The sequence below is a fragment of the Leiobunum rupestre genome, chromosome 4, assembly GCF_980474605.1.
Source record: "Leiobunum rupestre chromosome 4, qqLeiRupe1.1.hap1, whole genome shotgun sequence".
NCBI lineage: Eukaryota > Metazoa > Arthropoda > Arachnida > Opiliones > Sclerosomatidae > Leiobunum > Leiobunum rupestre.
Window position 1 is genome coordinate 57,548,288 of NC_143387.1, and position 14,840 is coordinate 57,563,127.

At 35.3% G+C, this 14,840-nt stretch overlaps 4 protein-coding genes across 5 annotated transcripts; 2 read left to right on the top strand and 2 right to left on the bottom strand.

Annotated features, from left to right (window-relative positions):
* Nucleotides 1–306: 306 nt before the first annotated feature.
* LOC149948429 (uncharacterized) lies at nucleotides 307–7,234 on the bottom strand. Its single transcript, XM_090173435.1, has 11 exons — nucleotides 6,965–7,234; nucleotides 6,222–6,254; nucleotides 6,088–6,153; nucleotides 3,939–4,124; nucleotides 3,426–3,872; nucleotides 3,175–3,342; nucleotides 2,891–3,107; nucleotides 2,402–2,829; nucleotides 2,009–2,339; nucleotides 1,841–1,944; nucleotides 307–1,774 (listed from the first exon to the last, which is right to left on the bottom strand). Exons 1-11 carry the CDS (start codon nucleotides 7,016–7,018, stop codon nucleotides 1,667–1,669), a joined length of 2,142 nt encoding a protein of 713 aa, XP_090029561.1. The 5' UTR covers nucleotides 7,019–7,234; the 3' UTR covers nucleotides 307–1,666.
* Nucleotides 7,235–8,345: 1,111 nt separating this feature from the next.
* On the top strand, nucleotides 8,346–10,280 carry Nup50 (nuclear pore complex protein Nup50). The gene is made up of 7 exons (XM_090173437.1): nucleotides 8,346–8,559; nucleotides 8,642–8,805; nucleotides 8,869–9,286; nucleotides 9,343–9,606; nucleotides 9,667–9,751; nucleotides 9,817–9,932; nucleotides 9,997–10,280. The coding sequence occupies exons 2-7, from the start codon at nucleotides 8,653–8,655 to the stop codon at nucleotides 10,194–10,196; spliced, it is 1,236 nt and encodes a 411-aa protein (XP_090029563.1). The 5' UTR covers nucleotides 8,346–8,559; nucleotides 8,642–8,652; the 3' UTR covers nucleotides 10,197–10,280.
* A 2-nt stretch (nucleotides 10,281–10,282) lies between these two features.
* Nucleotides 10,283–13,534, bottom strand: LOC149948431 (protein lin-9 homolog). The gene is made up of 12 exons (XM_090173436.1): nucleotides 13,440–13,534; nucleotides 13,041–13,075; nucleotides 12,805–12,969; nucleotides 12,337–12,737; nucleotides 11,988–12,271; nucleotides 11,786–11,919; nucleotides 11,607–11,717; nucleotides 11,365–11,547; nucleotides 11,184–11,309; nucleotides 10,935–11,111; nucleotides 10,772–10,866; nucleotides 10,283–10,527 (listed from the first exon to the last, which is right to left on the bottom strand). Exons 1-12 carry the CDS (start codon nucleotides 13,531–13,533, stop codon nucleotides 10,428–10,430), a joined length of 1,905 nt encoding a protein of 634 aa, XP_090029562.1. The 5' UTR covers nucleotide 13,534; the 3' UTR covers nucleotides 10,283–10,427.
* Nucleotides 13,535–13,650: 116 nt separating this feature from the next.
* LOC149948432 (uncharacterized) lies at nucleotides 13,651–14,802 on the top strand. 2 transcript variants are annotated; one of them, XM_090173438.1, is made up of 7 exons: nucleotides 13,653–13,809; nucleotides 13,876–13,923; nucleotides 13,984–14,136; nucleotides 14,204–14,250; nucleotides 14,311–14,443; nucleotides 14,516–14,608; nucleotides 14,660–14,801. In XM_090173438.1, exons 1-7 carry the CDS (start codon nucleotides 13,735–13,737, stop codon nucleotides 14,729–14,731), a joined length of 621 nt encoding a protein of 206 aa, XP_090029564.1. In that variant the 5' UTR covers nucleotides 13,653–13,734; the 3' UTR covers nucleotides 14,732–14,801. The 2 variants fall into 2 exon arrangements, with proteins under 2 accessions (XP_090029565.1, XP_090029564.1); XM_090173439.1 differs by lacking the exon at nucleotides 13,876–13,923 and having other exon boundaries at nucleotides 13,651–13,809; nucleotides 14,660–14,802.
* Nucleotides 14,803–14,840: the final 38 nt, after the last annotated feature.

The following is a 14,840-nucleotide window of genomic DNA, read 5'->3' on the forward strand; positions in this document are numbered from 1 at the left end:
TTGTATTTCCAAATTACTAAACTAATCCCTGGATATGTTTCTTCCGGTAATGTTATGAAGAAACCTGGCCTATTGAAATATTATTAACAGGTGGTTGCGCAAAAGCAAAGGTTTTCGAAGTAAGCGTCGAGATAGTGAATATGCTGCCCGGAAACTAGTTTCTAATCCTTTTATATATTTTCTTTCGTCTTTGAAAAATTCGGCAATGAAATAAATAGAACAAAACTTACTATATAAACCATACATTTGTATTTTTTTTATGTACAATATTCATAAATTGGACATTTACATGTATTACAAAAAAGGTTTTCCGTTATAGTGAAAAAAATGAAAGGATGAAAAGCCAACTTTGATATGCTAATTTTTAAGGCCCAAATTTTGAAACATTTCAACATTTTGAAATACTTTTTTTCCAGTTTTGTAAAATTCAAACGATAAACTTTTTTCATTTATAATATGCCATCACAAAAACTTTGAGATTTTATGATTTAAAAAAATAATTTAAATTATAGAAATTATTGAGATTCGATCAAAGGGGATACAAAATGTAATCACATAATATAATATAATGGTCCCTCATAAATATCTGAAGAATCAATATTTAAATTAAAATTGGTGTAATTTATCTCTTATGTGTACATAAATTGATTGTCTAACAATTAACTGTTTTAGGTTAAATTAAAATAGACATCTTGCTTAGACTTTCTTTTCTTAAAAATATTTTGTACGTAGTCTATGAATATGCATTTATATAATTTTTCTCCAGAATTACCAATTTTTCTGAGGTAGAAATAAAAAAAGTAAAAATTATGCTTTTGCAATATTGCTTAAGCAAAACTCAGTCAAATTGCATTCAAAAAACAACATTCTATCTAATAAATCAGAATATGCAAAATTAACATTTGAAAAATAGTAAAAGATGTAAAAAACAAATTCAAAGAGCCAACAGTAATACTAAATTAGATTGGCACGCGAAATGTTCGATAATTGGCACGCAACTACATGATCCGCTTTAAATATGTCCATTAATAGCTTAAATGAAACTTTTCAAAAATGAAAAATAGACAAATAGTACAAAAAATATTGTGAATCGACTCTTATATATAGCCCATTTTTATCAGACAGTAACAAACTCATATACAACTCAGTCTCGATAAATTTCTATTGCTATAATAAATTCCCCAATAGAAATTAAAATAAATTAAAATCTTCTCAAAGGCACGTTTTCGAAACATTTCAATTATTCCAAAGAGTATACATTCTAGAACAATGAAAACCCAACATTTCACAGTGGAAAGGTAGAAAGGAAGATTGAAATCTCGTTAAAGGGAAATGAAATGTCAGTTGTCACAGCCAAGGCACGATAGGAAGAAATGGAAAATACCATTGAAGAGAAAATGAAAGGTTTCAATGGCAATATTTTATCGCGAGAGCGTGCGTTTTAATATTATAACAATCATGGCCGTAGATAGGATGAATTAGAAGGTTTTTTCCCCCTCGAGGGTTTTTAAAATTTTCCCTTTTGTTATTTGCAATGTTCATTTTTGTGAAGACACCCACGCTTATTATATATTAAATATTATTCATTTACACGTAAACTACTCTTTCTGTCTATTTTTACACGCTACCAGCCAAACTTACGTACACAACGGGCTTTAAGGTCGGATCAGGAGCTCCGACCACGAACCATATTCACAGTCTCATGCATTTTGTTTAACTTTTCTTCGGTGCGTTTTTTATTAGCTGCCAGCTCCGCCTGATGTTGTAAAGAGGCCTATTTTTAGGAAAAAACTTTATTAAAAGTTTTAAAGTAAAAATCAAAATATTAAGTTATAAATACCGCATGCTGCTCCGATAGTCTTTGGCGTTTTTCCCGGAGCTTTGTAACCTCTTCATTGAGTTCCCGACTTCTTTTTAGAAGCCTTTGTTTCTCTTCTTCTTTGGCTATTTACAATTATCGATTAAAGATTTTAGATCTAAATTTAAAATAGAACTCTAAATATTGTACCAATCTTCTCTGTTCTGTTAATTGTTGTGGCTGGAGAGTCTTTTTTCCACGGTTGATGATGAGTGAAAGACGTTTTTACTGGTACGGTTAGAGAAATTGCAGTTGAAGCGGGAGATGAGATAGTAGAGGCTGAAATGGGTATCACGCATTTGGGGCACTTCCAATGAGCATTTTTATTTACAACATTTCCGTCAATTATCTGAGGAACTACTTTGGCGGCGCATCTCGTGTGATATGGCCTTTTACAGCCAATGCAAGCTAACATATCTCCACTGCCCGCACCAAGCCGCAGATGACAAATTCCGCACAATACTACTTCCGATAAAATACCCTGAAAATAGGGAAACTTCAAGCGTCATTTTCTCTTATTGTTAATTTCATTTATTAACTTACCCCATTTTTGTTCAAAACTGTTTTGAGGCAACCATTCAAAATGTGGTTTTTCGGTACAGTTTTGATCAACGCTTCAGCCTCATTGGCAAAAGGGCCGTTATTTTCACCTTTGAAAGAGATGGGTTTGTTGTTTATCGCGTTTGCCTTCACCGGGGTTGCGGGAATAGGCCTCTTAGAACAATTCAAAGGCATATTATCATCAACGTTGGAAGTTAGATTAGGAGCTGGCTCTGTTTTCACCACAACATGATGAGCCCCGACAGGAAGGGTATCCAAGGAATTACACTGGGTTGTAGTATTTGTGATGACCAGACTGGTTCCATTCCGAGAGATGTAAATATTGGCACCATTTTCAGTTCGAGGCATCGTGTTGGGTGGAGGTGTTGGCGGTGGACTTTGGATCGGGGAAGTATTTAATCGTGCCTTGCCTGTGATATGAAACAAATTAAAACGCCTCATTCATTTTGATATAAAAAATTTTAGGTTTACCACGTGATTTCTTTGTTGTTTTCGTATAGGTATTTGAAGCTGCAATGGCTGCAGCTGCGCTAAGCATGGCCGCTGCATTTTTACGTTTTTCTTCAAGCGCAGCATTGGAAAACTGTGGATTAGCCGTAGTCCTTCTCTTACGTTCGCCTCTTTTACTTTGAAGTTCATTAAGGACATCGCGGTTTATCAATCCAAGCGCCGTCATAAAATTCATTTTCTAAAGATAAAAATTTTATTATTTTGGTTTAAATTATAGAATTAATATGCACTGAAGGAGAACTTACAGTATTATCCTCAGTTTTAACTTTAGGGATTGTCTTTAAATTGGATTTAAAAGGTGTATCACATGTGGTTAATATTGGTTGGGGTTTTTTCTCCTTCTTAATGTGAACGTTTTCAACAGCAGTAACGACAGTACCGCATGAATCAACGGTGGAGGTTAAAGTTGAGCTCTAAGTTATTTAAGTTAATTAAGAAAAGTTCAGGTTAAAATTAGGGCAATAAAACCAATGGTATTTAAATTAATAAAACCCACACTTAGTGAACTGGTCCTGCAATTAGGTGGCGGATACTGTGGTACCCTAATGGGAGAGCCCAACTTCAAAACAAAACTGGCTGAAGTGGTAGTGACGGTGGTGTTTGAAGAAGTTACATTATCAGAAGTTTGTGGTCTGTTGTTGCTCAGCGGAGAAGGCACCACCAATAAAGAACTGGAAAGGGTGGAAGAGCTAGTTTGGTTCGAAGCGGAGGAGATGGCAACCTTATTAAGCAGATTTGCAGTTTGACTGGCAGTCAATGATGGAAATAAAACTGCGGCTTTCAAATTCGCAGAGGAGTTTGCGGCCGCTACAAGATTGCTGACAATAGTTGGAACCACTTGATTTATAATTTTTTGCGCAGCTGTTGGTACGGGAGGCAATGTCACAACCGTAGTAGTTACGGAAGGTTTTTCAACTCTGAATGATAGTCCGTGCGACTGAGTCTGTTAAAAAGAGATAACCTGATAAAAACCTTTCTTAAAAATTATACAAATGAATTAAAAAATTACCCCGGTATTCACTGAAATTGACTGTTTATTTTTTTTTTCCGTTGTAGTTATGACTAATTTTGTAGTTTTTGGTTGATTTTCATTAGAAGCCGAAGTCAAGGTGGTAGAAACTGTTTTGTTTATCTTTGGTGTTTGTTTATTCTGTTGCCCGTGTAATTCCTTCTTTAAATTTGCTATTACTAGTTTCTAAAAAGAAAGAAAAATAAATATTGTTTTTAGATAATTCCACGATAAATCGAGTATTTATAAATTAAAAATAACTTCTAAAAAAAGTAGACCAAACGCCTGTAAAAATGTTGATACCGCCTAACACGCGCGTTACGTAAGGAAGCACCCGTTACCCCTTCAATAGAGAAAATCTTCGGACGAATTTAGTTTCAAAAAATCGATTTATAAAAACAAAAACACGGTTCATTATAAAACGTCGTAATAACATTGTTTCACTACCACGGAAAATAACTAATCAATAATCAAAACAAGAGTAAAAAGGGGGACACCCTAAAAATAGAAATACATCCCCCACTTTCTTGGAAAAGGACACAAATTAACCACTTTTAGAAAATGATTCGGCACGTAATACTCAGACGACGAGTAAACTAACGTTTAACGAAAGCCGTAATAACGAGTTATTAAACAATTAACGTCACCGTTAATTACGGAAATGATAAACGTAAAAGGATGACGGAGGAAGATAAAAAAAAAACGCACGATAAAAGCGAATGTCGCGCGAGCCTGGAAATAACGAAAGAATCGGGTTGATTTTTAGTTGTACAGCAAATACGCCAGAGACCCACCTACAAAATTCACGACTCCATTATACAAAGCGCTACAAAAATCGAAAGAGCCAAAAAAATTCATACGAGAGGAGAAACGGGCGCTCTTCCGTCGGCGGGCGAGACGCGGAGATTCTCGTAGGAAAAACGTTTTCCTGATCCGATTCCCACTTTTTTATTAGAGGGGGGGAGTGTGGAGAGCGGAGGCGAACGCGTGCCGATATTACGGGAGAAGAGCCACGAAAAACGGGCGGGAAACATTTTGGAGGGACGCAAAAAGGAGTTGGAAGAGGGGGGGATGAAAAAGAGAGTCATATTTTTCGGAGAGAGGAAATCGTAAAGGGATCATCCCTTTTGCTCCGTTATTCCCGCCTTTTTCTCCTTTCGCGTCCGCCGCGCGCGCCTACCGGAGTTTTCCCAAAAACGGAGAAGAGAGAGAGAGAGGTGGAAGAGGAAGAAAAAAAAAACTATACGCGCGAAAGGATGGCAAAACCGCGTGTTCCTACGAAGTGATGCACGCGTCCTACTGGAGAGATTTTATTGATCCGACGCAAAAGGAGAAAAGTATACGCGCACCGCCAGGGCCCGAGTTATGTAGAAAAGAGAGGGCCTTAGCTTTTGACAACGTCAGCGGAGGCAACAACGCGCGCGCATTAAATATATAGTTTTCCGCGGAACTCTCCTCTCTCGCCATCCAGTTTTCCGCGAGAGAGAGAGAGAGAGAGAGAGAGAGAGAGAGAGAGAGAGAGAGAGAGAGAGAGAGAGAGAGAGAGAGAGAGAGAGAGAGAGAGAGAGAGAGAGAGAGAGAGAGAGAGAGCGAGAAGGGGACCGAAAAGTTGGTAGAAAACTCTCTCGCTCCCGGAGCAAAATTTTCTCTACCCCCCCTGAAAGTCTCTCTTTCCTGTAAAACTCTCTTTTAGGTGTGTGTGTGTGTGTTTTCTCTCCGCGCGTCGTTCCTTCCAAAACGAAACTGCGACGACGCCATTATTTGGCCTGGGTTTTTGATAATAAACTTTTAACTCCTATATTCTCCTCTTACTCCGCCACGACACTTGCCCAATCACTACAGCCCTCTTAATATCTACCCCACCCCCCCCATTTTGAGGGGGGGGGGGGAGGATTTGATGAAATATGGCAAATATTTAAAATATTATTTTGGGTTGCTTATTAACTTATTAAGCCTATATAAACAGATATTGTTATACCAAAGTTAACTTATTTTGCCATGTCTAATAATTTCTTCAATCACTACGGTGATATTATTTACACGGATATCATTAGATTAAATTGTTCTTGCGATTTATTTAAGTAATAAGTTTAAGCTCCAAGCGCGCCATATGCCACCAAATATTCACTTTTTAGTTTCCAATGCTTACCTGTTTGGTATTAATATTAACTATTTCCACTTGAATTTCCTTGAGTTGTTTCTTGAGCAATGCATTCTGAAAGTTGAATCAGCTTATTTATCGCTAACACATATCGGGTAATAAAAATTTAATATTTAGCGTACCTGAGGATCACTTTTCATCTTAGTAACGGTAATCTATGAAAACAAATAATACGTAGTTAGTAAAACATTTTTATTATCCATAATATAATTACACGAATAAAAATATATCAAGAGTAATTTCTGACAATTACGCAAACAGCTAGGATTAATCATCATATAATAAGCAACTAGTGCGTACAATTAACTCGATTAAATGTATGTATTGAGATATTAATCCAAATTTGTTTTAATTTAGGCCTACCAATACGATTAAAATTACATGAGCAGTGAAAAAACTGGGTCATCATGTGAGAAGGCGTCTGAAACTGCCACTTGTTTCACACTTCAATAAGCTTGCAAGAATAAGACTATGGGTTAACTATTATTGAACTAAAACCTGCAAAATATCACGCAAAGGCCTAAGGAAACATTTTCGGAGATTTTCGCCCGATTTAGAAGTAATCAAAAACTCCTTCATGTCGGTCGATAAACATCCAGTTACACTTTCCCCAGCATAAAAAAATGCACAACGAAACTTTAGATGTACCGCTATGACATACCCCTACACAACTATCTAACCTAGTTTAAATATTTTAACTACGGAAATGGTTAATGCAATAAAATTGAGAGGAATTTAGCGAGCCCGAGATAGGGTTAGAGAAAAAAATACGAGTAAAAAATCAATTCCTCTCCCGAAGGGAAAACAAAACCAAAGAAAAATTGATAAAGTAGATCAAATCTGAAGTTGGGCTTCCCCGTCCTACCTGATGTTTCTGTATCGCAACTTTTAGCTGCCCTTGAAGATTGGAGAGTTCCATTTCAAATCGAAAGCCGAGACCGTCTTCCGACGAACCTCTACACAATCCCTAACAAGGTTGCAAATTTATAACTTTTAATTCCTAATGACGCGGCAATTAAACATCGTCACTTGATGGCAACAGCGCGGTGCAAGTACCCCCTGGCAGGAGGGCGGCTCGAGAATCCGAGTCCCCAAAAATCGCAACCGCTGACTGGGATCTCGAGAAAGTAGAGTCCACTACAGCGTTGCCAACCTTTAAAGAAGTGTTTATCGTACCATGGGATCGAAATTATCGTATTTTCGCTAAAATTATCGTACGCTTTAAAAGGCTCGCGCCGAGGCGAACTTTTTCCAGATTTCTTAGTCATTTCTAAGTGTTTTCTGAACATGCATCAGCCCGAGCGGCGAGTGGGAATTTTAAAAGATCATAAAAATGTAGTTAAAAAACCTCGCCCGCGTTTTGGTTTGACCTTGACTGCATATTTTAGGCCAAAAATATGTTTCGGATATGAAACAGTATTGAGGATAGAGGAAAAGTAGGGGAAAATCTAGCGTATAATTTAAATTAATAATTAGAAAGCTGATTTATATGGTATAAATCACCTTTCTAATTGGTTTTGGCGGAATCTAGATTTCAATAGTATCAGGTTTTTTAACGAATAAATTATTTTATTTGAAAATTTCAAATTATCGTAGGTTTTGCGTACGATAGTCGACCACTATCGTACATCGTATTTGAGCCCTAAATATCGTACAAATACGATAGTTATCGTACGGTTGGCAACGCTGGTCCACTACCGGACTCGCGAGGAGTTACCAAACTTCCGCGGAGATTTCCAAAAGAGTTGGGAAAAAGTTTATTCCCAATAAAACTACGCAAATTAAACTTAAATATCCAATATTTAAACTTTACATAAAATTGTTCAAACTTTGGTCGATTTCGGATAGCAAGGACGAATTAATAAACTCGGGGCGGAAGAACTACTTTTTGCCGTAAAACGTCTCGCACCTTTTCCCTTCCCCGCAATATTTTCTCCTCTCGCTCCCAAAGTTTTCAGAGCCTCAAGTTGCAACGAAAACCAGTAAAAGTAAAAACAAGAGAGACCCTCTAACGGGATAACTAAACCTTTAAGATATTTCGGATTAAACGAATTTTGTTCTAACACTTTTAAAATAAGGGATCAATAAATGGGAAACCCGGGACATTGACGCAATCTTAGAACAAAGTTTATCGGGAACTTTGAAAGAAACACAGAAACATTGCGGAGGCTTGAAAGTGGGAGGAGCTTAAAATAAAAAGGGAACCCCTCGGGACTTGCGCGCGCGAAATTCGCGAATTACGCAACTTTATTGGTTCATGGTTCATCGGCATGTCCGCAATTTTCTTGTAAAGCGAGCAGGTGTTTTTCCATGGTTCTACCCTTTTCTTAGACGCAGGTTCTATAACATAGATTTTATTTGTTCAATCAATGAAGGTTTCCTATTAAATCATTTTTATCGTTAATATTTAAAAAAATTAAGCGCGAAACACAGTTGTAGTCACGTTCCTTTTAAGCCTTGGTCAGTTCTGCAGACCATCTGCCGACTTTTTGTTTTTGTAATGGGAATCTAGTTAGTTGATAAACTTCTGTAATTATTTCAGAGATACCAACTATGTCTAAGCGCCAGGCTGATAAGCAATTAACTCATGAAAATTATGATGACAAGGATGAAGTAATTGAATCTGGAATTTTCACAGCAGCAACCGAAGATTCCCTTAAAGATCGTATTATTAAGAAAGCCAAACGTAGCTTACCGTCAAGTGATGTAAGATAACAATGTTAGCCTTTCAATACATAAGTTAAACTTGAGGTATTTGCCTTATTTTAGACACCACCTTCGGCTTTTGCTGGATTTAGTGGATTTGGCTCTGCTAAAAGTACTCCATTCGTAAAAAATAATTTAGGCTCACCATTTTCAAAAAACAATTTAGGCACTCCTACCACGAATGGAATAAACAATTCTTTTAACATGGCCACCAAATCATCAAACTCATCCTCTACTAACAGTGAAAACAGCAAGGATGTTGAATTTTACCAAAACATTAAAGAATTAAACAGCTCTTTCCTGAAATGGCTGCAAGATCACCATTCTAAAAGCAATTACTCTAATTTTACTCCAGTTTTCAAAGACTACGAAAACCATTACAAACAGCTAGAAGAAGAGTATGGGAAAAATAAAAAAACTGAAAACATCGGTTTTAGCTCAATTACTAACCCACTGAAAAACAGTACTAACAATGCAACTGGTAAAAATCTCAATTTCAAATAGTTCTTCAAAAAAATAAATATGCGTATTTCTTAGCTCCACAAGCAGATTCAAAGCCAAAATTTTCATTCGCACAAAATAGTTCTCTCCAAAAAACATTTGGAAGTAATGAAAGTGTCACCAAAAGCGGAATGCAATCACCCTTTGGGTTTTCTCTTGGAACTTCAACTGTCAAACTCCCCACTCTGGCCAGTGAAGGCTTTTCGTTTGGCTCGAGTGCGAAATCTACTACTACATCTACATTCAGTTTCAATGTTGCTGAAGCAGTGGCCAAACAAAAAGAAAATCAAGATAGCAAGGGTAAAGAACCACCCCACTACACAATACTAGAAAAATTTATCATAAATTATTTTTTAACAGAAACTAAAGATGATGATGATAATTATGAACCTCCAAAAAATGACTTTCAACCAGTAGAGGAGAAAGATTCTATATATTCCAAAAGGTATATTGTTTGGGTCTTTTTATAAGGTATTAATAAAAGATGGCCTAAATTTCTTCTATTTGCAGGTGTAAACTTTTTTATAAAAAGGGTGATGACTATGCTGATAAAGGTGTTGGAATTCTACACTTAAAACAAGTAGATGGCAAAACCCAATTGTTGGTTCGGGCTGATACTTCATTAGGTACAAATTACGCTCTTTATCTACAACCTATGGTATAGTCTTTAATAATTACCATTTATTCTAGGTAACATTCTTTTGAATATACATCTAAGTTCAGACCTTCCAGCTTCCCGAGCTGGCAAGAACAACGTATTACTAGTCTGCATTCCCAACCCTCCCATAAACCCTAAAGAAAGTCCTAAACCAACTCCTATGTTAATTAGAGTTAAAACGGGTGAGGAAGCGGATGATCTACTAGCAAAAATTAACGAGTACAAAGTTTAGAAAATAATTTTTTTTTTAAAGTAAAACCTCATTTGTAAAAATATACTATTAGTAGATATTAAAAACTTGCTTTATAAAATCATGCCTTATAATTGAAAGCAATACTTTTTTATTATTAAAATTCATTTTTTGTTTTATAAATTTAACATCTAAGAAAAACCTTAATTACAAATAAAAAAAAGTTAGGCTTATGATAAAAAATTGGGAGCTGAGATTATCAAGTTTTTTTTACTAAATGGGAGTATTTGCGGCAAAAGCAGACAAGTTCCCCATTTGACTTAAACCAGCTTCTATATGTTTAACGTGAATTTCCACTGAATTTTGAAAAACACTGGAATTGTAAAACGCAAACTCAATTTTAGAGGGTTGTTTTTCGTAAGAATCTGCTTTAAAACCGACCAAACTCTTCATAAATTAACAATTCAATCTAATATCTTTAAAAAAGTATATAAAATTTAGCCTAATAATCACCCAATAACCAAATTTTAATTAAGTTTTGGTCTAAAATTTGTATCAATAACCCAGTAAAACAGAAGGCAAAACTATACAAATACGAAAAATAAAAGTCAACTTGCCTGACATTCTGGGGTTCAAGTTTGGACTGAATCTCTTTTAAGGTGTCCGATAAAGACTTGAATTCAAATGAATTCATTTCATTATCAGCAAGGCACTGGGGATTCACAAAAAATAAAAATAAAAACCACATACAAAACACACAAATAATATAATAATATTTACCTTAAATTGAACCATAATTGAGGTAAGTTCCGTGATTAAATCAAGAATTTTTCCCGACCTTACCAAAGGAAAGTTATGTTGTACTTGTTCCTCCACTAATTCTTTAGACTGGCTTAAGGCTTTGAAACGCACAGAGTCAGGTTGCGTAATCGGTAGCAGGCCCTGTTCTGGAGCGATCTTAAAATAAATATATTACCATATATTAGCTCATAATGAAAATTAAATAATGGTATAAAAGCAAATACGAACCTCCAAGCAATATTGTTGTGCCTCCGTTAAATAGTCGTTCAAATCTTTATTCATCATCTCAAATTCCAAAACATTGTTGGCATATTTCTTTTGAAACTCCAAAGGTATAGCAATTTGATAAGACCGCTGCAACACACACTCGTTAGAATAGAATTATTATATTTAGTAAATAAAAAAGAACCATTTTTTCAGCCTCCGTATTCATCTCTTTCAACTGGTCAAGTTTTTCCCTTTTAGTGGTCAGAAGCTTCGATAATCGCACCAATAAAATTAGAAATTTAATCGGAAAACCTCCCAGCAATCCGTCATCACTTAGCAATAAATTACTCCTTAAAGAAGTTCCACCCAATAATGGATCGTTATCCTATTCAAAATTAATGAAGTGAACAAACGCTAAATTAACTAAAATTATCAGGACAATACCATGGTTGGACTGTTCATTAAAAATCTTGAAGGCTGAACAAAATAAGGATTTCTTGGTCTTGGTTTTTGAGCGAATGCGGATATTGGCATCATTTCTTGAGGTTCGTTACTCTACCGATAGAACAATAAATACTCCAATTATCATCAGTGGGATTTAAAATATTCGAGAGAAAACTAACCAAAACTTCGTGATCGGCTATGGAAACTGTTCCAAGCCCAGGTCTTTCAAGCGTAACTCTGTACGTATTATTTGAAGTGTCAACAGCATCAATAGATCCAATAAATAATCCATCTTGAGGTTTTCTTAACAACGCTAATAAAAAGTTGAATTTTTTTTTTATAACATTACAAAAAACTGATAACCAATAATATTTTATGTACCAGTAACTTTGGTGCCAATAACGAGTTGTAACGGAACTTCCTCGGGTAAATCTCGAAAATTGGCCAAATTTACCACTTTCCTCTGTTGTAATTGCCGAATTTTTTGTCTTTTACTATGTAGTGCCGCAATTTCTTCCGCCAAAAAAGCTGGAGAACATCTGCGTGGCTTTCCCATCAGCCGCCTTATGCAGCACCACTCGACCCGAGTAAGCTTCCTTGTTTTTAAAAATGGGAATGATTCCTTTAAACAGGCGCAAAATTCATTATCACCCAAAAATAATGGTCTGAAAAAATGAAAAATTAAATAATAAAAGGTGTCAAAATATTGAATTTGTGTGTATTTTCTTACTGGTCCAAATTTGAATAAAACCATTCATAGCACACCCATTTGTGGGCTTTTGGAAGCTTAAGAATATTTCTTAACCGTGTGCTAGTTCTTTGAGCAGCTAATCTCATTGGTGAAGGTCCAACTTGACGGGGAGGAGATGGTGGTGGTGGGGAATCTATTACCAGTGGTGGTGTAGGTAAACTACGCCTCGCGGATGGTCTTGTACGTTGCCTCGATGGTCTGGAAGGTTGTCTAGAAGGTGGTTTCCTATGTGGCATTAAACGAGGGGCGGAGCGAGAAGCTTTAGGGGCTGTTATAGGAGCGCGTGGAGGTGATATAGATTCAGGAGAAGACTCATCGTCATCATCATCATCATCATCATCATTTCTCTCCTTTTTTACCACACTTAATGGTATCGAAGACTGTTTTTAAAATTTTATATTTATTAATAACATTTAATACTTTTCATTGCCATAGATATAAACTTACGGGAACTATGGGAGCGGAAGGCGTCGGTCTTGGCCTGGCCACAGTTGTTGTGTTTGAAGCAGCAGGAGAAAGACGTGCATTTTTCCTGGGTGATCTACCATAGGCAAACGACGTATCTTCATCATCATTAAAAATTTTACGGTTTCTTTTTCTAATTCGTACAGGCTAGTAGGAAATTAAATTTAAATTTGAGACTTAAAAATATAAATAACCTAGAATAATAGTATATAACTTACATGAACTCTTCTCGGAAATATGTTTTTACCCAGAGCTAAAAGAGGTACATTGATTTAAAACGTATTATAAAATAAACTTTTAAAAATAAGTAATTGTTGAAATATTATTTAAATAATTTATTTGTTAGTTATGCTTCATTTTCTAGTTAGATTTGTATTTTCGAATTGGACTTATAATTTAAAGCATCCCATGTTTATTAACGTGTTTGTCAACAATCTAATTACACAATGTGTGTGATCACTAAGGAAGTTACCAAGAAAAGCTAACTTTTAAACAAATAAATTGGTTTTCCGGGAGACAAACAATTAAAAACATTCCAAACTACATTTCGGAGCTTTTAATTTATTTGTTAGAACGTTTAAATTTAAATTTGGTGGACAAATGGAAATAGACATTACTTTCTGGAGGATTCGCCTCTATTTCGTCCGCCATGGTCTTCAAATTTTGAATGTTTCGCGTCGTCACCGAGCAGAAGGCACGCGTTTGCGTCATCAATTGTCTCCCTACGCCGTTCCCCCAATCAAAATTGACTATTTTTAGATCAAAATAGGCCGTCCTCTACAAATTTCACGATTGGCGAAAAAGTACCACATGATAATTGTTTGGGGTCAAATTTGAGCGCGAAATCTTTGGGCGGTACTTACAAGAAAACCACGTGCTCGGTGCTGTCTAGCTCATTATTATTAATTCAATATGAGAAGATCGGCTAGTTTCGGTGCTACTAAACCTGTTAAAGAACCTAAGAAAATAGTCAAACCTCCATGGAATGTAAGATTTTTATCATAATGATCAAATTATAAACTTAGTTTTATTAATACCTCATTCTAATTAAAGAATGAAATTAAGGATTACTCTAGTTATAAACTTTTACCCGAAGAGCTGGTATATATAAATTATATAATAAGTAGAGAAAATTTCGTCTCTGAATATTTTTTTTCTTAGTATAAAAGGCGTTTAAACAGCCAGTCTAAGAACCTTGAAGCTGCGAAACTGTCTCTATTAAAGAAAACCCTCAATTTAAGTGCAAATAAAAGTACTATAGATACGAGTGGTTACCCATTGGAAAAGACATTAGCTGAAAGCCCTATTAAAATTGTAAATATCTATAATATTAATAATAGAAATACAGATTACTGAGTTTCTGTTCATTCTCTGCCAACAGCAAGAGTCAAAACACGAAAATGTAACTGTTTCACCCTGTTTCATAAAGTAAGTCCTCATTTTCCATCAACTTTTTATTTCTAAACATTTTTGTCTTGTACTGTTTAGTGAAGTTAAAAGTGGGATGATAGTTGATTTGAATGTTAAAAGTCCTACAGAAAATAAGCCCACAAAATTAGGAAACCAAACTTTGAGATTTGCCATTAATGGACAAAATGACATAATTAAAGAAATTTCAAAAGTAAAGTTCATTGTTTATAGGTTGTAGGAAATGTACCATTTTATACAAACCTCTAAAATGAAAAAATTTCAGCTAACAGCACAGCTTGAAGAAGAAAAAATAGCTAGGAAAAAACTGGAAAATGAAGTAGTCGAATTGAAAATGCTTTTGTCGCAAGTTATAAAAGTAAAGGAAATAAAACCTATTTGAGTGGTTGTTTAGATTGTATCTTTTTAGGAAATTCTGGATGTAAGATGTACAATAGATAAAAACTTCCTTGAAAAATTGCTACAAAATTCTGATGTTTAATATATATATATATGTTTTTAACTTTTAAATAAAACCATCTTACCAATACCAACTTTTTAATTTTAATGACATTGGATAATACATGTTCCTCAATATTTGTCTATTTGAA